The sequence below is a fragment of the Perca flavescens genome, chromosome 4, assembly GCF_004354835.1.
Source record: "Perca flavescens isolate YP-PL-M2 chromosome 4, PFLA_1.0, whole genome shotgun sequence".
NCBI lineage: Eukaryota > Metazoa > Chordata > Actinopteri > Perciformes > Percidae > Perca > Perca flavescens.
Genome location: NC_041334.1, coordinates 25,944,330 through 25,969,051, shown reverse-complemented (window position 1 = coordinate 25,969,051; position 24,722 = coordinate 25,944,330). Strand labels below are relative to the sequence as shown.

Here is a 24,722-nt window from a genome sequence, read left to right as displayed (position 1 = left end):
GTTTTTTTTTAATGTCCTATCCATCTTCTATTGTTTTCATAGGATTAGGATAGGATAGCTATTTATTTAATAATTTTTTATATAGCTTTTAATCTTGTAGTCTTTGTTTAAGAATTGTGATTTACAGTGTTTCATTTTAACTTGTGTATTTTTTTGACCTAGGTAGTGAGCTGCATACAACTGATTGTCCACTTGTAGTGGTAAATAAAGGGGATAAATGAGCAGATAGTGTTATGGTATTGTACAGTATGTACTATATATATATATATATATATATATATATATATATATATATATATATATATATATATATATAATATAAGCTATCTACTTGGAGGTGACAGGACATGAACACAATGCACTGAGATGTGGGCCCAGCAGTAACTTTTGCCGCAGGGGCTTCATAACAAGTTAATAATCTGGCCATGGCCTTGTGTGAGAATAAGAGACAAAAAGCAGCATCTCAGCTGTATCACAATTATTTTTTATAAGTGTATGATACACAGCACAGTTAAAACTAAAGTTTCTTTAAAAGTGCCCATCACTGTCCGGCTCCATTTTACTCCCATCCGTGCTTGTCCTTTGCTGGCGGAGCTGCTTTTGTTTGAATACTTCTCTCAGTGCAGTCAGAATAATGTCACCACTTTCTGCACTTGTTGAGGAGCCCACCTAACACCGCAAACAAAAGTTAAGATAATTTAGACAACACATTTTATTCAAATGTACAGAACTGTAACACCATGTGTCTTAATCCTCTTACAGATTTGAAACTTGCACTCTTTCTGACCCTCTCTGGGAGAACTGGAGCAGGAGCAGATGGAGGAGGAGGAATCCAAGGGCAGATCTGACTCTGGTCTAGTGTGTCTGTGCACTGTGGTGTCTGCTGGGAGGTGGTGCGGCCGTTGATGGAGGGAATTGGTGGCAAAGGCCCTTTTTTCAAAGCAAGGGAGATGGACGCCCCTGTAGCTCTTGGCAATGTGTGAGATACTGGGCCTGCCAAATATGCAAAAGCACTGTCTTAAACGATCCTTAATTACTTTTAAATGTTTGCTTTTACACTTAAAAACAACATAAAAGGATCATACTGCACAACAGTTTTCAAGATAAGGTACCTATTTTCTTCAGCTCTCTCTGCACAGCCTTCAGTCCTCCAAATTGGTTAATGATGCAGTCGACAGCTTCACCGATTTCTTTGTCTTTTAGGTCTTCCATAGTGAGTCTTGACTGCATCAATAGACTCCTCATAGTAGAGTCCAGATCCTTAAATTTCACAAAGCAGATACAGTACAACAGAGAATGGACTGATTTAGAATGTTGTTCCCACACAGGCTGATGAATACAATAATCACGATGAGAGGCACAATGTTTGTTTGAGTGTCTTTTTGGCTCATATTGGCTATTAGCATTTTATTGTATAATTTGACTTACTGAACTGCTGGTTGGTGTAACTGTTGTGGATGGTGCGTCCATGAGGAAATGTTGCTTCCTGTCAAAATGGTCAAGTGGCTTAGATCTACAGAAAGAAAAAGTAAACCATCATTTTAATCCTCTGCTCTCTGCTCCTATTTAAGTCTATAGAGTCGTAACATGTTCGTCACCCTGAATCAGGTGGATCACTTGTTGACTTGTTTTTCTTTTCAGCACATGTTATTTCACTCATCCAGGTCATTTTTTCTGAAAAACAGAAGACGAAAAATGAGAGCAAACAAGAGACCAATGAGAATAGACAGAGGTGTTTTAATGTAAGGAGAACAAACACACTTTTGAAATGATACATATGAGTCATCTATTTGTTATTATTCTAACCTTGGTTTCTTTGGACAGCCTCCACGGCCAGATGAAATTCTTCTGCCTCGGTCTCATTTGCAAAGTTGAGGCCTATCTGGTGGCCCTGTGCAAAGATAGTGAATCCACCTTCAACCAACTCAAAACTAATACCCTGATGAGCATGTTGCTTACACTGATACTTTAGAAGAGGGTTGCTTACATCTGCAGGGAACGTGTGGAAGAACTTGCGAGTTGCAGTGTACTTGAATGGGATGTACAGCTCCTGCTCCCACAGTAACTTGGCACGCTAGGTTCAAGGAAAGATAAAGAAAAGAAGAAAGGAAAAGGGTTTTAAAGCAGATATTACAGTAGAGCAAAAGTACGGGCACACCCACCAAGATATTTTTGCAAAAGGAAATTGCAAATCAAAAGAAACACTACAAGCTGTCCAATACATGCAACTGCGCTCGTACTTACCTTGACACAGTACAGACGCAGGATGTGGGTGTGAATGGACTCATCCTCAATGAGACACACCGCGCCACAACCCAAACGACTCCAGCCTGGACTCTTACCCTTGGTCTCATTGGCCACTAGTACCTGTGCTACTGTAGTTTTGATCAGCTGAAATACACCAGTAGTCATACAGATAATGACAATGGAATACAATAAAATACTAAAAACACAGATTAATCACTACTGTGATTGACAAAAATAATTGAGTTTATACATCCTCCTCTTACCAAAGCAGACTAAAAGGATTCTAACTGTGCTGAGCTATTTAAAAGCCTCTTCTCTGCTGGTGCAGAAGAAGACTTTCAAGTCCCAAAAAACGTCTTGTTCGGATACATAGTTAAGTAGGTGCATCTCCTCTATAATCAGCACCAAACTGCCTGCTTCATGTATGAGAAGTTTATTTTAATTTTTTTAAACCAACTCATATCTTTTGTGAGTCAGAGTAACCTTTGAGACATTCTGGGTACGTTTCAGAGTTTTACAGAAAGGCAGCTCCGCAGAGAGAGGCTGCTCCTCAAAGAGACTGTGACCTCATTTTAGAGGCTGATGATGCTGGGAAAAGATCCATTTAACTTTCCATGAAATTACAGTCCTAACAATCTAGGTTCACTCATTCAGGTCCAACATCCCCATGGGTGCGTAGGCAAATCATCGTAATCCATAGTACACAAAACATGCACAGTCACAGGATTTGGGTCTAATCTTTTCTCTGTTAATGATAACCACTGACATCTAATGTTCATTGTTATGCTGACAGCACAGTTTTATATGTATCTATAAAACCAGCTTTCATTTAGGACTATTTTCAACTATCTTTTGTTTTCAGTGATAACATTTTTATCTTTTCACAAATTAGTGTAACTCTCTAAAGTCCATGAAAGTCAATAAAAAAGTTTCTAAGATTCTTGATCAAATAGGAAATTAATAAGCCTTCAGTACACACTAAAAACTCCTGGGTTATTTCTTCAACTCAGTTTCTGGGTTATTTGTGTTGGGTTAAATATATGGGTTATTTTTTCAGAGAGTAACCATTTTCTGGGTTATAGGGATAATATTTTGACCCACTTCCTGGGTTGTTTGGGTTTCTGGGTTATTTTTCAAAGAGCAACCCATGTTCTGGGTTATAGGGTTCTCTCTCTCTCTCTCTCTCTCTCTCTCTCTCTCTCTCTCTCTCTCTCTCTCTCTCTCTATGTATATATAATGTATTTTTTGTTGGAGGGGTGTATTTTATGGAGTTATTATATCATCATGTCAACATAGTTTATAATATGAACAATCACACTTGTGTGTTGTGTACATTATGATAAAACAGTATCACCAGTATATGTAGGAGAAATAAAGTGACACACCCTCTAAACATGGATATATGTCCCGCCCCTCCTCTGAGAGGCCACACCATAACAGAGGAGTGTGATGCATCAGATGAGAATGCAGAGGTTTAGTCACATATTTGATAGCTGTAAAAAAACAAAACAACAATGTTCATCTGTTTGTCTTTGCCAAAAGCAAACCAGTACAATACATTGTTGGGGAGGGACATCCTTTTTCTCCCATTCATTTTAGAGGGTCATCCAAAAATGTATTGTGGGTTAAGGGAAGGGAAGAGAAGGTCAGGTCTAATTTGACTAAAGGTCCCAAAACTCCTCTGGTGGCCCCTTAAATTAATAACGAATAGTTCCTAAAACAAAGTTTTATTTTTTGAAATAAGGCATACTGGCATAGTAACCCAAGTTATTCTTGACCCAACTCCTGGGTTAAAAATGGACCGACTAATTTCTGGGTTATTTCAAAACAGAAAATGGGGTTGTTCTTTTGACCCAGAAGTTGGGTTATATTAACTACAATGTTAACATTTGGGTCAAGTATTTAACCCAGAAGTTGGGTCAAAAAGAATAACCCAGTTTTCTGGGTTGAAATAACCCAGAAATTAGTTGGTCCCTTTTTAGTGTGTAGGCTGAATCTACATTGCTTTTTACAATCCAACATGAATATACTGTATATCTGTTCATTTTTATGGACTTGCTTTTAGTGACATTGTGGCGTCATATTAATTGTGTTTGACCACTCTTTTATATTCCCTCTTTTTTCTTTCTTTTTTTCCTTTATATTATTATTTACCTTTTTGATCAGCGTTCATTTATTTTTTTAATTAAGTTTTACATCATGCTGCTCTGGTAACATGGTGTGATATAGTGCCAGGCAATACAAGCAGCAGATACTAACTGTAAACAAAACAGCCCTCACAGAAAGCCCATTCATATGCCAGGCCACCTCTGATAAATGTTACTGATAACACGAAAACAACCCCAGGAAATACAAGAACATCTACTGTATATGTTCAACTTACAGTTTTTTCTGATTGCTAAACGACAATGGGCACAACTGGAGTCACATGTGCAAAACTCAAACTACAGTCTGCACTACCAACAGTCACCTGAGCTAAACAGTTCACATCACCTCCAAAACAGGCTCAGTGCAGCCAAACACTATGCACAGGCCTCACTGAGATAACACACACTGTCACTCAGAACACACTGAGGGTGAAAACACTAGCGTCAAACACCAATACAGAAATTACAAACTTTTTCATCTTTACAGTTTGAACAATTTGAGTTACTTGACACTACTCAATAGTTTATTTAAGGAAAAGATATAGATTGTATAGCATACCAATTTTTACATAATGTAAAAAAGAAGGAATGAAAATCAGCAGTCTTCTTCAATAAAGTATTTTGTTTCTAGTAATTTATGGAATTACTGGGGGGAAAAAACTAAAAGGTACATACGTAACAGTACCAAAGAATAGTGTGACTACTACTGCCTCTCTCCAGCATCATGTGAAAAGTTTTCTTCATCACATTGGATGTCTGCATCATCTCTAAATAAAAATGAATGTGGTGTTTCTATTGCTTTCACTACCATTACTTTCTGAAAAACAGTAAGAACACAGTTTTACTATTGTAAAGATATAGTGTTTTTCACTTTTTTTATAGCTGTGTATATAACCTAAGACATTTTACCTGGACATATTAGCTACTTTGATCTTTTACCTGTTTCTCTCAAACGGTACAGTGTATAATTGTTTCATTCGTATTTGGTGTTTGTATACAAAAAAAGGCTTTCTGAGCTTTCTCTGTATAAATACCATATATGTTCACTAACTAGTCTAAAATAAAACACCTACTTAGGCTTTCAGCTAAAATTGCAATCAGCAGTGTTTGATAGGCACCAGACTAAAATCTATTCTGTTTTGAATGTGTGGTTAACAGTTTTGACAGCAGTGTGTTAGCATTTGAACAAAGTGCTGTAAATCTACAGTGTTGTGCACGTTGTGGTTAAAGTCATGATAAGTGTGTAGAGTTTTGAAAACTGTGTTCAAGCAAAAACGAACTAGAGTTTGGTCCACATGAACTGCTGCTGTGCAGACTGTAGTTAGCGTTTTGCACATGTGACTCCAGTTGTGCCCGCTGTTGTTTAGCAATCGAAAAAAACTGTAACATGATGGAATATTACTTTTCAAATATTTTACCTCTGTATTACAAATTCACTTTTCATTTTCAGCACTATTCATAAGTTCCATTCATTCTTAAATCTTCATTCATGGCAATAACAAGTGTATACCATTCTCATTTAACTTGGCTCATAACTGGTTCAAATGTTTAGAAATACAGAAAAAATGGGAGACAGAAGAAAATTTGGCTAGCTGGATCAACCGCGACCAAGAAAATGATAGCTCAGGTCTGCCCCCCCGCCCCCACTCGCTTTGTATAAAACAGTGGTTGGCGTATTTTCTGGACATAGTTATGCTAGAGCTCTCTACAGCAAGGATTAACAAAACCAAGTCATCGACCTATAGCACATATAGCCCTACAGCACAGGTATCAGTCCTAATGACCTCAGCATCACAAGAATTAGAGGAAAGCAACTTGGCAAGGTGTGATTCCTGATTCCTGTTGTTGTTTTTTGTTTGTATTTCTGTCCTCAAGACCGCAGAGGGTGGGGGGTGGGAGAGGGTTGTTGTTCTTGTTCAATTGTGTTTATCTGTTCTGTATGTTCAAAAATATAAAAACAATAAAAAATTGATCTTAAAAAAAAGAAATACAGAAAAACTCAGGTAAATTATCGGTTGCATCTTATGGATATTAATTTGACAGTAATGCACTGAACTGACCTTACACTGAGGTCCGAGCAGAGTGAAGAGAACACCTTTCTCACGGATAGTCAGGAGATCGCTCATTACATGACATCCAGATATCAAACTTGACGCCATCACAAGACCCTTGTTTTCACCTTCTGCTCGCCACTTCTGTCACTAGCTCATCCTTTCATTAACTGAACCTAATACATTCAGTCCTGGCTGTAACTTATTTGAATGGCAATATTTCCATCGTAGCTGGTTATCATGCAAATTTATTTGACTATGTGTATACTGTGTGTGCACTGTGGCTTTCCCAACCTAACTGAAAAACTGCATTGTCAATGTCAAGAAGGCATTTGTTGATATGTATTCAAAATATATAAGGTCAATGGTACAATAAGTCACCTCTTAGCGTGCATGTTCAAACATTGTGTTTGTAATGCTACTTTGTTTATCAAGGATCCCTCAATTAGTAAATGAATTAGTTGTGAAGTTTTTAATTACATATACAGTACTTGACCCTGCCACTGTTCTGTCCTAGCACGTACCGCTTCAGAAACAGACATAATCTACAACCAATGGAGCAAAATAAAAATAAATAATAACTGCATTTACTCAAGTACTGTAAGGGAGACCAGGGGCAGTTGTAACATGGGACGGTTGTAAAACCTTGAATTCCTCCAATCAGAAACAAGTTAGAGTGATTACACTCACACCCTGAAATATGATTGCCTCCCCAATCCACTGGGCTATCTGCTGTCAATCTGACAAATTTGATTTCCATTGGCTCAGAGTACTGTCACTTGGCTGCCTGTTTTGCCAATCGCTGTATTTGGTAAATGGATATAGGCCTATACTTTACACACACATTGTATGGCAACTGTGTTTTTTGTTGAAATTTTGAGGCCAGTTTAGAAGTAGCCTAAAAACATACTGAAATCACTGTAGAGCACTTGTTGTTGTGGGAATAAACTGTGTATTGCACTTTATTTCTGTTCTGTTTCCCATTATCTTAAAACTGTGTACAGCAAGGTTTTCTCTTTGTCTAATTTATTGTGAGTGTATAGCACTTTATTTTTTACATGGTTCTGTGAAAAAAATCTTCCCAGCCCTTGTCACATGACCAATTAATGTTTCCATGATGAGTATCCAAATTTTTGCCTTAAGAGCCCAACATGGGTATTGTATTTGGATACACAATTTGTTGCAAATAAAAACAAGTAAACTTATTAATGAATGTGATGTATTTTATTTAGCAAAATTACATTGTGTTGTTCTATCCTATCCAATATTTCCTATATTTCTAAGCAGATTTTCTGTGCTTTATTCTGGTAAAATCCCCTCAATCTTTCAAAGTTGTAATGTCCTTTGAATGTGCATGTTACAATACTCATATTCCTAACCACCAGAAAAATCCCCTAGATGACTTATTTTCATCAGACAGCAATAATAACTCATATATATATATATCCAAAGTGATGCAAAGAAGGAGAAAAAGTAAGTAAAATACAGTAAGTGATATGTGGATGGGAAAACTTCTCACTCTGGCATACTACTTTTGTCCAATTATCATATCATCATGCTCTTCAGAAAATGTAACTTCTCTGTGGCTATTACACACCACTCCTCCATCTCCTCCATCACTGCCTCCTTCTCCGTCAGTTCCTCCAGGAACGGGCCTCTTTCGTCTCTTATTGAGTAGAGGGTTGTTGGATGTGTCCAGATCTTTGATCTTCACCTGGTCGTAGTCCACACGCATGGTGGCCAGGGCGCTGGTCATTTCCTCCTGTTGGAAGATGGAAACATTTTGGGATGTAAATCTCGTGCGTTAATGCCACCTTGTGGTCATATTCTAAAAAATAAATCAGATGTAGACAGATTGGGTCCCACCTTCACATCGTCCCACAGCTCCTTGTCCTCTGTCAAAACACGAGAAGTGTGGAGGGGGGTCGGAGGGACCACCATTGACTGCTGCAGTATAAAAAAACCACAAAGATCTTATGAATGAAAGGGGGAACAGCATACAGGTTTATAGGCAAAGTGACAAAGTGATAACTTACACTAATCCAGGGATGGTTTACAAACTGTCCGATGGTCATCCTCTGATTGGGGTCTGTCTTCAGTAACTGAATGATGAGCTGTTTGGCTACAAAACAGTGTTAAACAACATCAAGCATTGCACTCAATAAGTCTTTGGTGCAATATGGACCTATACTGATGTCTATTTTGTGTTAACTGGAGATCTTGTGCAGGTTGTTCGAAAATAAAAAAATAAATAGATTATTTTGCCACTTGGAGGCTGTGGAAACAAGCTGACATACTATTCTCTTTTACAGTAAGTTCTTATGGTAAACTTTTTCAGCAGCTGCTTATTTACACTGCAGTTACCAACAGAGCAACATCATCATTTATTTGGAGTCGTGTTTCTGGCCACTTGGTGAATATAAGTCTATTATTCACTCTCTTTTTGCTCTGGTTTTTGGTCTCTACCAACTCCTGAGAGAAATATGCGGCTCTTAAGCTGCTAAATACTTCACCATGTTCATCGGATAGTTGCTAACTTCGTTTGGTGTTGGGCAGGTAGTGTGCAGTCGTTTTTTTCGGGGCTTTTTTTTCTGAAACAGCTGCTTGTGGCTGGAAACTAGGTGAAAGAGAGTGATCAGACTGAACCAAAACAGTAAAGTCGGGGTCATAAAACCAAAAGAATGAGTTAAAAGATGCTAAAGCTCTCCATAGAGCTGAGGGGAAGTGCAGTCAGGTGAAGATTTTCTGTGGGTTTGTCACTACGAGCAACCCTTTTCACAGTCATTTGCTCCATTTTTAATATAAACATACTGACTATAGCAGCTTTAAATTGGAATACAAATTTTTATTGTGAATATATTTATTTTATGCCGTACAGTATGGCTTTTATACAAAGTAAGAAGTTGTAATTAAAAATGTGCACAACCCTGTTACAGTTTTAAAATATTGTCATTGATATTAATGAATTTTATGTTGAAAGCCTGACCTTCCTCAGAAACGTCAGCCCACTCAGGGTTGGGGAACTCATATTGGCCCAACCTGATCCTCTGCTTCATGCCTGGAGAGATGGCCTGACCCGTGTTTGAGTAGAACGGAGGGAACCCACACAGACTAGAAACAGAAGAAGAAGAGACTATTTTACTTTGCTGTCTTCTTTAACCAAACTGCAAAGTTGAACAATAATATACAATATAAAATAATTATAAATGTCTTATTAAGTTGAATCAGTTGCAGATGCACAGGATACTCACAGAATGTACATGATTACGCCCAGGGACCACATGTCGCATGATTTGTCATATTTCTCTGGCCCAAGCACTTCCGGGGCTGAATGCACAAATCGATACAGAAGAATGACAACGCAATGATGTGGAGAATGAAAGACACACTCACACAAAAGCAGATCATATAAGCAGACACACGTGGACAACATGAGAGTGAATGACAGCCACCATGTCTAAAGACTATAACATTTATAATACTGGCACAAATGCAGTGTACAGCCAACACTCACCAACATAATATGGAGTGTAACAGGGAGTTTGGAGGGAGTTGTGCAGTGTTGTCTCCTTAGCAAAGCCAAAGTCAGTCAGTGTCAGTGTGGCGTTACTCTCCTTGGTGGTATAGAGCAGGTTTTCAGGCTGCGTGAGAAAAAGAAAATAATTAGAGATTCAAAACAATCTATTCATCTAGTAATTCTTTCTGACAGCAGCAGCACCTTCACATCCCTATGAGCGATGTCCATGTGGTGGAGGTACTCTATGGCCGTGCCGATGTCATGCATGATCTCTGACGCCTCTGATGGACAGACATGACATAGATGTAACATGTACGGGACACAGCATAAAGACCTATGCATTTATACTGCTTAATGTGACCTGTAACCCACCTCTCTCTGTGAAGGCCTGGTCCCCTCTGGCCTGAATGCGACTGAACAGCTCCCCTCCCTCCATACTGAGACAAGATTAACAAAGAGATCAGAAGTGGGGCAGCGAGGGGAGTCTTGGCAAACACACTTCTCCACTGCGATCGTGGTTTGACAACAAAGCAAGTCATTGTGAGTCACAATTTACTGTTCAGATGATCCCAGTCTTCTGGGCCACTGCAGACCCAGATGACTCAAGCAGTAAGGATGTACTAAAGGGAAAATAACAAACTATTGTATTCATTTTACACAATAAAGTTTATACAAATGCATTATGTAAATGATATGAATAGAATAGAATGCCTTTATTGTCATTGTATCATTAAAAACGTACAACTGAATTCAGAGTGCTACTCCTGTAAGATGCCGCTAGTTAAAAAAGACAAAAAACATTCTCTCTACACATTCATTCATACATTCCACACCATAATAAATAAATAATAGATTAAACAAAGTAGTTAAAAACTGCTTTAAAAAGATTTAAAGGTCAAAGTCTTTTTTTCAGCATCTGCTGTGGGACTTTAAGGAGGATGTAATTTCAACACACCCAGAAAAAGAGTTCCATAAAGTAGCACCGCAATATAAGCTAAAAGCACAAGCTGCAATGTGGAAGATCCTCAGGGAGCAAAGATCAGGATTTCTAAATAGTTTTATCCAGGATGCAAACAGAAACAGAAAAAGTATGAGAGTGCAAATTTGCATTTTCATTCAGTTTAAATAAATTTTAAGTTTAAATTCCAATCCCAAGTGGTTACTCAAGATGCATTTGATTTTCATTCTGTGTAAGCTGAAATCATGCTCAGCTGGATCTAAAGACTATCCAGATTTTTCTAGATACAAGATTTTCTGAACAGGGCATCGTAGAAGTTGTTCCATTATTCAGAAGCAGCTTTAGGATGTATGACTTCACACAGTCTGTATCTCTGCTGTTCAACTTTTGAACACAGATGATAGATGAGATATATTTTAGCATTCCCATAAAGGCGTTAAATAAGCAGACAATAAATGACGTAGTGCTGGTAATGCTTACCACTCCATTATGACGAGGAGACATTTCTTCCCCTGGTGCATGTTCTCATACAGGTTCAGTATTCGGACGATGTGGGGACCTCCGGAAACTCTCCAGTGCAGCTCAACCTCCCGTCTGGCTTTAGGAGTATCGTACAGGATCTGCTCCACATAACAAAAACATGCATCAATGAAATGCTTCTGTTTCATATTTGTCTGAAGGTATCCAGTCTCCAAGGATACACTTAATTGATTTTTTAAAAAGAATTAGTTTGACATCCTTGTCAAGAAATCAATAAACCCACACATTGACAAACACATGCCCTATTGTGAAGACGGCACTATTTGTGGCCGCCAATGAAGCCACAAATCTACATTTTCTGTAGAGAATATTAAAAGTCAATACTGCTTTTAGCAACGCGCTCTCTTTAAAGACGCAATGCTGCAGCTCTGGTATCACAGCCAGGGAGGAGGATATCCTATTTTCCCAGACACGCAGACCCCATATTCCAAATCCTTGCGGACATTACAATGCCTTTTGAGCGCTGGAGGATGAAAGGGCTCAGATATGAGTGTTTATAAGTGTGACTTTTTCCTCCAAAGCCTCTATGCACAAATACCATCCATACACAGAAAACCAGATTACTTCCACACACAGAGCGACGAAGCTCTTCACATTTCATTGTACCTTTTCGGTTGTGGCTATTACCACCAAAGATATTCCAAAGAAAACATGCGGGGGGACTCGTGGGGCTGCTCTTCCTGTTTGCATTTTCCCAAGGCGTTGCTGCAACCCTACAGTCAGCTGTTTACCAGCACCGAATGAAAAACTATGAGAAAGTCCTATTTCACAAGTTGGCTTTTACAAAATCCCTGTATACATTTAATAACCTAGATACTTAATGTTTTGCTTAGAGGAGTAATAAAATGCAGGTTTTTACTTGATGTTAAATGTGGGATTCTTTTGTAAAGCATCAACAGAACAGGTCATTGTCCACACAACAATCACAGAGCAGAGTGAAAAGCACATCACTGTCTGACAGAAACGTCCACTGTCTGGGTGGCTCAGAAACTGAATTTCCTTTTAGATTATTGATTCATCCATCCATGGTTAGAGTCATATTTAATCTGCGTCACATCATATAACTAATAATACAAATTCAAAACCAGTAACGGAAATCAAACTTCACATAAAGTAGAAATCTAAATTCTGGACACATTTCTAGAACAAGACACCATTACATGGTGGAGATCAGAGAGAAGAAATGAATAATTGATGGCTGCTCTCTTTCTTCCCAGTGACAGCAGCCTCCAGAGGGACTGTTCAAATCACACAGGGTAACGAAGCAGACAAACACACACCTTGAGGGCACATTTCTCTCCCGTTTTCTTGCAATAACATTCCAGCACTTTTCCATTGATTCCCAGGCCAAGAACCCGAGCTGTGATTTTATAGTCATCTGTCACTGCGTGTCTCCTGAACTCAAGTTTGGAGTAAGCATGTGGCTGGAGGTCAGTGGGGCCGCTGCTCCCCAGACTGTTGGAGTCACTGTGGTGCGCTGGCCCGCGCTGCGCAGTCATTTGATTTACCGTTTGCTCCTTCTGGTTATGATGCATTCTTTTCTGTAAAAGCCAACAGTGATGCAAAGCAGATGTCATCAGTGTCCGCCACAGAAAATATCCGGTGTCATCCTAGTTCATCCGCGTACGTCCAGAGGACTTTCGTGATGCCCGAGAGAACATCTCGCCACACTTTTGAACACTGTACGAACAAAATGAGCTATGCAATCTATAAAAACTCCTTGGAGTACAAAAAGGGCGGAGGTCTGAAAGCGCACTTTTATATTGGCAATGAGAACTCCAAAAGATCCCAAATGATCGGGATGTATGTACAGTAGAGATAGTAGGCTACAACACACTAAATGACTGAGAGAAAAGAAAATGCTACACAAATCTGGTACCCCTGCCTGTCCCTCATCACGGTGAGCTGCCTCTTCCTGCTGGATACACCAAGCTCTCCAGTTCCCTTACGTCAGCGCGGAGCGGCTCAAATTCATTTTCTTAAAGGAACAATCACGCGTAAAGACGCACGGCAGGGTACCAGTGGAGAGAGAAAATACCCAAACAAATTAATGTAATAAGTGATTCAAATCCAGGGCACCCCTTAAAGATTATTGTGTTTTTGTGGAATCGCCTCAGCTGAGTAGCAGAAGCAGTTGTGTAGCACAAAATCCTGGACCCTAGGCATTCTCTATGCTCCCGGCCGCATCCACGGTTATTCATTCTAGTATATTTTAGGCCCCTCCTGAGGACCCTGTACTGGACCCTATACTCAGGTTGTGACAACAGATGACATGCTGTGTGATTGTGTCAGTAATCTGTCTCTGGTTGCTAAATGATGTTGTGTTTTGAGTAGCGATGCTGTGATCTCACTCAGACACCTAATCACAGTATCAAATAGGACATCCTCTTCAACACATCACTCTGCTGAGAGGAAAATCATTGAACTTACATCCCTAACACAGTTCTCATGATTTCTCAGCATATTTGAGCTTTATACAGACTTTAACCTTATATGGCCAGATACCACAATGACAAGGTGCTTTTTTTCAGCACCAAAAACATGGTGGATGTAGACATCAAAGCGGACAATATGTGCAGTTGAAGACAGAAACAAACCTGTTACTTTGGTGCTGTCAGCTGTGACCAAAACTTGGCTTTGACATCCTGGCTGATTTCTTTTCACTTACATTATTGGAATATTACATTACTGACATACAAATGACTCATATAGGCTTTATTATGGATACATATTTGTAGTTTAATTTTCAGCACAAAACAATACAGAATATATTCTTGCAGATTCAATTATTAAAACAGCCTAGCACAATATTGTAGCCTACTTTGCATTCTGTGTAGTAATGGCAAACAATTTATGTAACAATATTGCCACTGATTCATTACTGACCGTCTGCAGTGTATAATTTCAACAGCTGGAAAAGGTCTGAGTGACCACCACTCAGGTTTCCTTTGCTGTCTGGCTGTATGTAGCTCATTGTTAACCTGTGTTTAAATGCTGGCTAGGCCTTCAGGGCACGGTCCAGCACACGCTCATCCTGTACAGGAAAAGGCATGGTGACACGCAACTGCCTGTTCTCCTCCATGGTGTGCTGGATGGTCTCATAGGCGTTTGAGTTTCCAGACCAGCAGCGACGAGCCACCTGCAGCACACAGAAACAGATTAGAGCCATTAGAGCACATTGTAAAAAAATAAGTGAGGCTGGAATCTATCAGGCTGCTCTCCTCTCTGCACCCTCACCCCATTGGAGACATCCCAGTTGAGCATCAGTCTGGCACGCTTTGCTGTCTCCTCTGAGCCGTCCAATAGCAAACCAAACCCTCCATTCATTACCTCGCCCCTTGTAGGTGAGATAAAGTAATAAACACACTGACTCAATGACAGAGAAGTATTGATGAATCAAAACCTTTCACACAGATTACAGATTACTGTTTAATGGATGACCAGCCAGCCTTACCAGCCAACACCACCACCGTTGTGCAGGGCTACCCATGTGGCGCCCCTGAATGCATCACCGACAAAGTTCTGGACCGCCATGTCTGTCAGAGGGAGACATTGTTTTTATGTTAGTGTAACTAGGTGCAGATTTTGTGTGGGCTGTAGGGCTGCTCTCATATTTGTAATCATCTGTCACAAAGTCTGCAGTGTGTCCACTTACAAATCAAGTTTCCTTGCATCATTGTCCACAGAACAAAGCATAAAACTGACAACACATGATGAATGTTAATGTTTTTCGTCGCGTGTACAATCTGAGCCACTGGTTTCCTACACAGCTGTAGTGAACATACCACATACCTGCACAGAAGGCAGATCCATCATACACATTAGAGGTTTCTCTGAACGGGCTGTCTGTGCCACTGACGTCATGATGGTCTCTGCTAATAACCACAGGAGCCTAAAAAACAGATATAACATTAGCCACTGTTGAGATTTCAGTGAAACCTTGATTTCATGCAGACCGCATTAAACATGAAATAATCTATCAACAATTTATCCTCTTACTGAAACTCTTCCGTCAGCGATGGCCTGGTTGATAGCCAAAGCAATGCAGACTCTTCCTTTCTGGTCAGAGTAGAGGATTCTGGCTTGGGAACCCACAACCTAAACAAGGAGAATACATAGAGGAAATCATCTTATTGCAGCTGTGGTTTTTTTTCATCAAACTGGTCTTCGAATAATGGCGTTGGTTGCCAAGAAAATTACTCACCATCTTGTGTTTTCCAGCCTCTCTGATCCAGCGGATGTTATCGTTGTACTGCTGTCTGATGCGATCACTCACGTTGGCACTAATTTCCTCCAGGACAGTAGCTGCGATATCGTCCGTTACAGCAAGATCTTTGGGGTCGCCAGATGTGCACACCCAGCGAAATGGGCCAAAACCCAAAGAGAAAATGTCCCTGCGGCAAAAGTAGAAGGAGAGCGATCACAAACTATTAATCACAGTTTTACTGGTCTGTCTTTTCTTATACATTTTCTACAGTTCTATTACAGGATCAATGCTAGATTACATTAATAAGAAAATGTCTCACCCCATAATGTGCTGAACATAAGAAGGGTAACGAAATTCTGTTGCTCCACCGCCAACCTTTTCTACCTTTGCTCCTATAAAAACAAGAAACAGCCTCTTTATTGGTCTGACATGGACTGAATGATAATTAATAAATATTCTGTGTGTGTTAGTGTGAGTGTTTTAATTACTGACCAGCTCTCTGGGCCTCCAGGAGAAATGCATTGCCATAGTCCCAGAAGAACATACCAGCATCAGACAGCTTGTTGATGGCCTCAACATGTCTTCGGAGACTGTGATCACATGTAAAACACACGTTATTTCAGCTATTTCAGCCCATATATTGCAGACAGTATACAATAGAAAAGTCCATCTGTGTGATTAATATTACCTTTCTTGGACCGTGGTTTGGAAACCTTTAGGATCAGTCGACATGAGCTGATTCGCCTTGCGGAAGCTGAGCTGGACTGGGTAGTAGCCTCCGTTATATGGGTTGTGAAGGGAGGTCTGGTCTGAACCCAAATCAACCAGGAGCTCCCCTGTCCTCTCATACTCCAACAGCAGCCTCTCCCTGGTTAGAAGGTTAGAAAAGTAGGACAAAGATGTCAAGAGTATGTAACAACAGGTGGCTCTTTCACTGTAGCTGCAGACCTGGGTCGTGTCTGGGCAGCAGAAAGTTTCCTCCTTTAACTCACCACAAGTCTACAATGTTGCCATGGTAACCCATACTGAGGGGAGTCTTGTAGGTCTTGGCCTCTCTGAAAAATACAAAATAATAAAAATGTCTTACAGCAGACAGGTTCTGTTATGGGATACAGCTCACTGTCTTTTCTGTGGAGCACAGCAGTGCTAACATGCTGAACATATAACAATAGATTGTCCAGGTAGCAGGGGTGGAATGTGAAGTACACTTATTCAAGTACTGTACTTAGTAAAAAAATGTAGGTATTACTATACCTGAGTACTTCTATTTCATATGACTTTTTACTTTTACTCCTCTACATTTCAAAGGGAAATATTGTACTTTTACAATTGTACATTTATTTAACAGCCACAGTTACTAATTCATTTTAAATAAATATTTTACATATGATGACCTCATAAAACATGATACAGTTGTATAGATTAAACTACTTAACAGTATATAAAGTAGTTCAAATTAGCACCACCTGGACCATTGGCAACAATAAACAATAAAGGACTCGCTCAACATTTTGGGAAATACACTTTCTTTCACGTTTGTACTGTAAATATGAAGCTGCCATCAGCAGCTGGTTAGCTTAGCTTAGGATAAAGATGGCAAATAGGGGAAAACAAATAGCCTATAACCTCCCATAAAACTATGATGCTTTATTTTTACACTACATTTTTTTGTACGGAGTAAACAAATGTGATATAACATGTTAATTAAAGCTATAGTGTGTAGTTTCTGCCGCCCCCATAAGGAATTCTAAGTAATGACAACAAAACTGTCGGCGCGTCCACATGATACAAGCCTTGCATGACCGCGCCCCCTTCACCTCCCCTCCCCCAACACAGTTGCTAGTAGCCAAGGAGGACACAGAGGATAAAAAAAAACATGATGGACATTTCAGAAGAGGTCATTATCTTCACTTGAGTTTCAGCACAGGAAAGTCACCGGGCGCCACCACCATGTTCTAAACAGCCATACTGAGAAATACAGAGATAGTTGTGTGGAGCTGATAGTCTTAATTAGCTTTGTAGCAACTCATTTGGCAATGGTTTGAATGTAACGGACGTTCATTGATATCAAAATGTTATGCACTAAAGCTTTAATAAGCTTTAGAGGTGCTGATAGGCGGATTTAGTTACCTTTGGACAGAACCAGGCTAGCTGATTCCCCCCCCGGTTCCAGTTTGTATGCTAAGCTAAGCTGGATGTAGTTTCATATTTACGGTACAGACACAGGGTATATTGAGCTTTCTCATTAACTCCCCCAAATATTTATCTATTCTTTTAATTATCTAATAATCTAATATAAGACATTAAACACTCACAAGGGGCATTTTTCTACATGGAGTACTTTTTCTTTTTATACTTTTGGTACATTTTGCTTAACAATACGTACTTTTCACAACTACTTACTTCACTCCTACATAGACTACTTGTCACTGAGTATTTGGTCTTACTACTCGTACTTTAGTAAAGGATGTGAATACGTCCTCCCTCACTGCCAGGTAGCTAACAGGGCAGCCAATTATTTTTTACAAATACTGCAAGTCTGGACTTTTACTGGATAGAGCTGACAATATGACACACAGAGAAACACACACAACCTTAAGGTTTGTCATATTAAAACCCTCATGACCATTAATAATAGTAAGGATGCACCAACTTTTTTAAATAAAAATAATTGCTACTTTTTCTCTTTGTTACCTGATGCGTTTAATGCAGTGCTCCATGCTGCTGGTGACCTCCATCAGCCAGCCCTGCTCATGTCTCTTTCTAAGAGGAGCTTCATCCACCTACATAGAAATCAAATTCACAGTCACCCTGGCATACAGGACTTCCTTCTTTCTCACTCAGTCAGCAGTAAGTATTAACAAGAAATGACTGGACACCAGCTGACCTCGGCTATCACGCCAATACAACCGGCAATGACGGCAGCTTTTGCCTGAGCTCCACTCATGCCCCCCAGGCCAGATGTCACAAAGACGCGCCCCCTCAAGTCATCAGAGCCCAGGTACCTCCGGCCAGCATTCAGCACAGTCAGCTACACAGAAAAACACAACAGGAACTGAATGTTATGATTTCAAGCAGTGGTTCCCTTTCCCTTACCTTTTTGACATGTGACCATGATTTTCCCTCACAATTTCAATTATTTTAGAGGTCTGAAGAGGTAAAACTATGCATTATTTCATAATAAATAATCAAAAAGCAAAGACTAGAGGAAAGTCTTACAAATAAGTTTCATTTTTACAATTGGTTAGGTTTGGAACCACTGATAAAAGTTATCCATATTCATGAGTAAAATGCTGTGTGCTCAAAAAAGAATCACAAACCAAAGTGCCATGAACAATCCCTTGAGGTCCAATGTAGCAGTAGCTGCCTGCTGTCATTTGACCGTACCTGAAAACACAAGAACACAGGTTACATCAAAACATCTACAGGCTTAACATAGCATCATTTTCTTCCTGAATAGCACATTAAAAACTCACATTGACACACCAAGGGCAAACATCTTTTCATACTGATTTCTGGAGGAGTAATTTGGAATAACCTGAGTGATGCAAAAAAAAAAAAAAAAAAAAAAAGAGAGTGAGTGAGTGCGTCAGTACAAAGGGATGCATGTGAGCTGATTAAATCAGTGTTGGGCAGTTACCATGCCGTTGGTGATGATGGCGCGAGGTGATGAAGGCAGGCTGGGGAACAGGCCCATGGGATGACCGCTGTACATGACCAGAGTTTGTTCCTCTGTCATCTCGCTTAGGTAATGCATGACCAGGCGAAACTGCACCCAGACACACACAAGTCATTAATATTTATCTATTTAGACTATATCATTACCAGATCCACTGGATGAACACAAGCTAACTCAGGGCTTACCTGGGCCCAGTTACTAAACACCTGTCCATTCCCTCCGTAGGTGACGAGCTCCTGGGGGAACTGAAGGATAAAGAAAAATGAAGCCGCCATCAAGACATTGAATTAAACATAAGTCTTCACACGCTTAGTAACTAAGTATTAACTTAACATACAAGCTGTGTTAGAGGCTCACCTGAGCAACTGCTGGGTCCAGGTTGTTCATGATCATTAGCATTATGGAGGCAGCTTGACGTGTGCAGCATGGGTACTGATCTATGGGGTAAGCTCTGAGGAGATAGAGGGAAACTCACATCACTGAGACAATACCATCTTAAAGCGAGACTATGTAACTTTTGCTGAACAGAAGCCACTTTGGCCAGAGGTTTTAGTTACAGGATGACATAATGATTTCTAAGTTATTTCTGTCTGGCGAGGTAAGGTGTGTTTACCTGTAGTTTTACTTGTTGTGGTACAACCATTAAAATGTATATTTAAAGTCATGAAGTCAGCAGGAGCCAAGCTGAGTCCGGCAGTGTGCAGGTTAAACAGCAATGCCTATCTAAAGTCAGCTAACATTAGCCACCATAAGCTACTAGTCATACCAGACCAGATACTGTATATCTGCAGTCATAATTTTGGCCGATATTGCATTAACACAGACACATCAGTATCTGTGCTCTAGTTTTGTTCTATCTATTGTTTTCATTTTCAGTTAACAAAATTATTATTATCATATATATATATATATATATATATATATATATATATATATATATATATATATATATATATATATATATATATATAAACATTTTTTAAACTTATGCCAGCCAATACATATCAGATTTATTTCACTCTCATATTTCAAGATAGCTATTGGCTCATTGCCAGGTTGCCTCACCTCATGCGTAATGTGGGGCAGAAGCGGTACATGTAGATGTGCCCGTACTGCTGCAGCTCTTGAGCAAATTCAGGTGCAAGTGTTGCGTGGTGGGAGGGAGGGATATAACGTAAAGCATTTCTCAGTGCCAACTAGAGGGAAGAGGCATTTACAGTAGGTTAGTGACACACACTGTACACTGCAAATCAATGTTTCAATACAGACAGATGAGTAGATCTTTTACACTTTAATGCTAAAAGGCAGAGCACTCCACGTGTCTCTTTTAATCATTGACTGAAGTTGTTGCTCTAAGTTTGGCAATCAGTTGAGGACCTAAGAGAATAATCAATTTTTTAGGGCAGAGTACACAGCATGGCATAAAAGTCAACTGTGCTTTCACATCTGTCACAGTAAAGCAATTTTAAAGTTTTGACTGCAGCCAAGCTGGTCCATATACAGTGCTTTCAATACCATTAGACATATGATATCTTCATTATAGAAATGTTGTAGAAATGTAGACAATTCACAGAAAGTATTTCAACTTGTTATAGTTGAAAAGCACAGGAGTACCGAATTACATTAATAATTGCTCTGTTTCATTTAGGTGTGCAAGTAAAGTATGCACAAAATAGAATGCCATTATCAAAAAACAATAGTTACACCGGTATTTAAGAGGTCTACATGTCTTTTGATTACTGATTTATAATTTATTGAGTGACAAAGGTGATTTCTATTCATGTCCGGCGAGGTAAGGTGTGTTTACCTGTAGTTTTACTTGTTGTGGTACAACCATTAAAATGTATATTTAAAGTCATGAAGTCAGCAGGAGTCAAGCTGAGTCCGGCAGTGTGCAGGTTATACAGCAATGCCTATCTAAAGTCAGCTAACATTAGCCACCATAAGCTGAGTGACAAAGGTGAACAATGTTAAATGCACCAAAATGGTTTGTATATTGACTCACCCGCTCTTCCTCTGCTGTAAGGTTGGGGGTCCGGATAGGTGCATGTGGCAAATTGGGGTCTCTTCCCCGTTTAGGGGGCAAAGGGTCCAGGGGTAATCCACTGCATATGTCTTTTAAAGATGACATGCTGTTTGTGAGGATTTCCTGTCACACACTTGAGCAGACACCTGGAGACAGAGATCACGCTGGAGATCGAAGGCACCGCTCGCCCTCACTGCAAACCGTCCTCTATGGAGAGAAAGATACTAATGTACTTGTGAAGATTTGAGGGCGATCACTCTCTGCCTTACTGTCTCATTGGCCCTTTTGCTTGTCTTTGCCCTTCGCCATCAACCAATGGTACGCCGCGGATAGAAAAAGGATGTTTGGTAATTATTGATCCCTGAGAGAGTTTGAAGTGGCACATGCTTCAGTGGACAAACACTGCCACTGACCTCTGACCCCTGATGCTTAGACATGTAACTTGGGTTAAGTGCGTGCCAAAACCTTTGGACAGGTAAAAAAAAACTATACTGTAAAATCATATTATTCCCTGCAGATCCATCCATCGTTCTCTCATAAAGTCTCATTTAAAAATGCACATTGACAGCTCAATGTTCAGACTAGTTATGTAATTATAAAGAAAATGTGGAATGAGTTCTAGAAAATTGTCCTGCCAGAAAGTATAGCTATCCTATTCAATCTAAAGTTTGAATTATATGGTGTTACTGACATTACTGATTTTAAAATGATTATTATTAGCAGTAATTTGATTGTCAGCCTCAACAAATCCAATGACAGGGATTGTTTTTGTTATGGGTTGAAATAAATCAGTTTACTTGTTGTTATATTAATTTTTTTAATTAGAAATAAAAATTATTATAGAATTTACTTTTCAGCAAGCTTAGAGGGTCAATATTTTTCTGCTAATGAGAATGGAAAGCACAAACAAAATAACAAAGTGGTTCATTATAATTACCTGCTTTGCTCATTCAAGTCACTAGCCGAGAGCAGATAGGATAAGTGGAGATGTTACTGCACTCTTCATAGAATCTGTATATTTTTGCATGAATTAATTCAAACCAGGTACAATTTAAATGAAGTAAAGATATTCAGGCAAAGTTTCTTGTGTATGTTGTTTATGGTCTACTAAAAAAAAAAGAGAGTTCATGAGTTTACACATTTTCTCCAGACTTGCTACGTGGTGATTACAGTATAAGGTCATTATTGCAATCTCAGGCTTAGTACATATAAGGGATAAACAACAATTAAATCTCACAATAACCATTATTATAAGGGATAATTTATTATAAAACGGTCAACAATATTCACTTCAAGTCACTTTAGTCAGTCCTGTGTTGAACACAAATGGTTTAATAAAGTTCAGCTGAGGTGAAGTCTGGTTATAAATTAGCAGAAGAAATGCAGTCCAATAGGACAGATGGCAGCTGTGGAAACACACTACTCAAGACTAGTCTTCAGTAGATTTTTCATGCCTCTGTGAATTTAGCAATTTTATCCATAACGTCACCAATATAAACTTTGAATCAATGGTTAATATGAATATTAAACATTTTATCACACAAAATGACATAGGCCAAAGGCTTTTTGTTGACACCCCAAAACATCCCAACTGTCATATATAAAAAGAAAAGAGAAAATGCAGGCAGAGGGCAGGGTCTCTGCAGATACAGACACCACCACACACTTCTAGTGGGTCATAAGTGATGATTGAAAGGTATTACTTCTGTTTTAGTCTATACATTGTTTCTGTTGTTGAAGAAAGCATTGCAGCTGGTAAAAAGTAAATTGTAATTTTTACCCGAAGAAGGTTCCTAAGGACAAATACCTCAGAAGGTTAACGTCAAGGTTAGCTTTCCACTGAGCCCTCTGTGTAGGGTTGTGTAGAATCAGAGTCTTGCTTAGTGGCAGATGCTGAGTTTGCACCTGACGTTTCTGCAGATGCAGAGTCTTGTGAGGTCTGGAAGAGATATACCGACGCTACGACAGTCAACATGTTCTCGTGAGGAAAACCTTGACTTATAATAATGACAAAAAACGAGGAGAATCATTTAATGACCGGACTCAAGGTGACTTTCTATGAAAAACATCGCAGGGTGAGTCATTGTGAGAAAGCGAACAGTCCTGTTCACTCATGAATGGTGCAACAGGTACAGCTTTTAAAAGTCCTGAGCGGCTTGTTATTGACGTGACACTTTTAACAAGTGGGTAACGTTACGACACCTACGTTCATTTTTCATTCAGACTCAAATTAACGTCAGGCTTATCCAGATAAGTTAACGTTAGCCGGCTAGCACAGCATGGTTACCTTCCTCTCTGACCGAGCTCATGTCTTCTCACTGGGACAGATTAAATTCCTCTTTTTGATTTACAGCAACAGCTCCAAGGAAAACGACTCTTACTGACACACAAACGCAACACATGAAGATGACAAATGTGTTCAGTCCAGCATCAGTTAGCTTGTTCCACAACTATATTTCCTATCCTTGCTTGAGCAGGTAGATCCTAAATCGGATCTGCCAGAATGGGAGATGTCTTTCTCTATCACTCTGGTCGTGTTTAGGCATGGGGAGTTTGGATTGGTTAGGGTTAAGGTAAACCAATCAAAGGCAGAATAAGGCGGACAACGAGGCACGTCCTTTGATGTCGGAACGTCTAGCGGATCCGATCTAGCATCTACCGCTTGAGCAGACCGGCTCGCAAGACCCGCCCTACGAAGCAACTCGATTGGTTGGGGTTAGGCATTTCACCTCGAGTGGTTAAGGTTAGGATTAGGGGATTGGTCAGGGGATAGGACCTGTACATGTAAGCCTGGCCAATAGTAGTGTGTGAATGCTATTGAAGGGCGGGTCTTGGCGTGGCCATAGTGGAGAAAAAATATCGCGACCGGCTCATAGACAGTAGACATAATACTCTATATTATGTCTATGAGAAGGACCGGCTCTGGCTTGAGCCGGTTATATAGCTACTGTCTATGGGCTTGAGCATCTTCACCTTTTCTGTTTCCGGTAGCACAGACGCTCTGGGGTGCAGTGCTGCCCCCAACAGTTCCACAAAATCATGCTTGTAATTTCACACAGGCAAGGGTTTTTCAAGAAAATACATTTTGATACACTCGATTTCGCTCTAACTAAATTGAATGTATATTAATGTATTTTATATACACACACACCCATACAAAAACTAGGGAACAAGCTGCAGCAAAACGTACTGCAGTTCTAACCAAAGTATCAGACTGGCTAACTCTGTTGTCTTACTCTTAATGTAAGCAAAACAGTGGGCATCCCAGGTGAAAAAGAATTGTGTGATATTTCAAGTGATCTACAAATGCACTTCATAACTATATTTAGTGCTTTTAAAGTGCCCCACTA

The 24,722-nt window shown here is 39.6% G+C and overlaps 3 protein-coding genes across 7 annotated transcripts; all 3 read right to left on the bottom strand.

The window, feature by feature from the left end:
* Positions 1-463: 463 nt before the first annotated feature.
* Positions 464-6,727, bottom strand: si:dkey-197j19.6 (neural Wiskott-Aldrich syndrome protein). Its single transcript, XM_028577008.1, has 9 exons — positions 6,455-6,727; positions 2,245-2,391; positions 1,988-2,074; positions 1,807-1,891; positions 1,599-1,674; positions 1,429-1,513; positions 1,113-1,260; positions 761-993; positions 464-669 (listed from the first exon to the last, which is right to left on the bottom strand). The coding sequence occupies exons 1-9, from the start codon at positions 6,551-6,553 to the stop codon at positions 529-531; spliced, it is 1,101 nt and encodes a 366-aa protein (XP_028432809.1). The 5' UTR covers positions 6,554-6,727; the 3' UTR covers positions 464-528.
* A 945-nt stretch (positions 6,728-7,672) lies between these two features.
* LOC114554214 (MAP kinase-activated protein kinase 2) lies at positions 7,673-13,387 on the bottom strand. 2 transcript variants are annotated; one of them, XM_028575907.1, is made up of 10 exons: positions 12,741-13,387; positions 11,401-11,540; positions 10,335-10,399; positions 10,164-10,243; positions 9,960-10,086; positions 9,697-9,772; positions 9,432-9,556; positions 8,482-8,567; positions 8,312-8,392; positions 7,673-8,207 (listed from the first exon to the last, which is right to left on the bottom strand). In XM_028575907.1, the coding sequence occupies exons 1-10, from the start codon at positions 13,035-13,037 to the stop codon at positions 7,974-7,976; spliced, it is 1,311 nt and encodes a 436-aa protein (XP_028431708.1). In that variant the 5' UTR covers positions 13,038-13,387; the 3' UTR covers positions 7,673-7,973. The 2 variants fall into 2 exon arrangements, with proteins under 2 accessions (XP_028431708.1, XP_028431709.1); XM_028575908.1 differs by lacking the exon at positions 12,741-13,387 and adding an exon at positions 12,067-12,159.
* Positions 13,388-14,193: 806 nt separating this feature from the next.
* Positions 14,194-24,004, bottom strand: uroc1 (urocanate hydratase 1). 4 transcript variants are annotated; one of them, XM_028575951.1, is made up of 21 exons: positions 23,660-24,004; positions 23,180-23,311; positions 21,352-21,579; positions 20,412-20,542; positions 19,704-19,797; positions 19,532-19,591; positions 19,308-19,436; positions 19,144-19,205; positions 18,988-19,054; positions 18,555-18,698; positions 18,362-18,450; positions 16,660-16,722; positions 16,356-16,535; positions 16,160-16,257; positions 15,987-16,059; positions 15,665-15,854; positions 15,460-15,558; positions 15,253-15,352; positions 14,915-14,996; positions 14,698-14,797; positions 14,194-14,599 (listed from the first exon to the last, which is right to left on the bottom strand). In XM_028575951.1, exons 3-21 carry the CDS (start codon positions 21,475-21,477, stop codon positions 14,459-14,461), a joined length of 2,028 nt encoding a protein of 675 aa, XP_028431752.1. In that variant the 5' UTR covers positions 21,478-21,579; positions 23,180-23,311; positions 23,660-24,004; the 3' UTR covers positions 14,194-14,458. The 4 variants fall into 4 exon arrangements, with proteins under 4 accessions (XP_028431752.1, XP_028431751.1, XP_028431750.1 ...); XM_028575950.1 differs by having other exon boundaries at positions 23,153-24,004; XM_028575949.1 differs by having other exon boundaries at positions 23,180-24,004.
* Between the last annotated feature and the right edge of the window lie 718 nt (positions 24,005-24,722).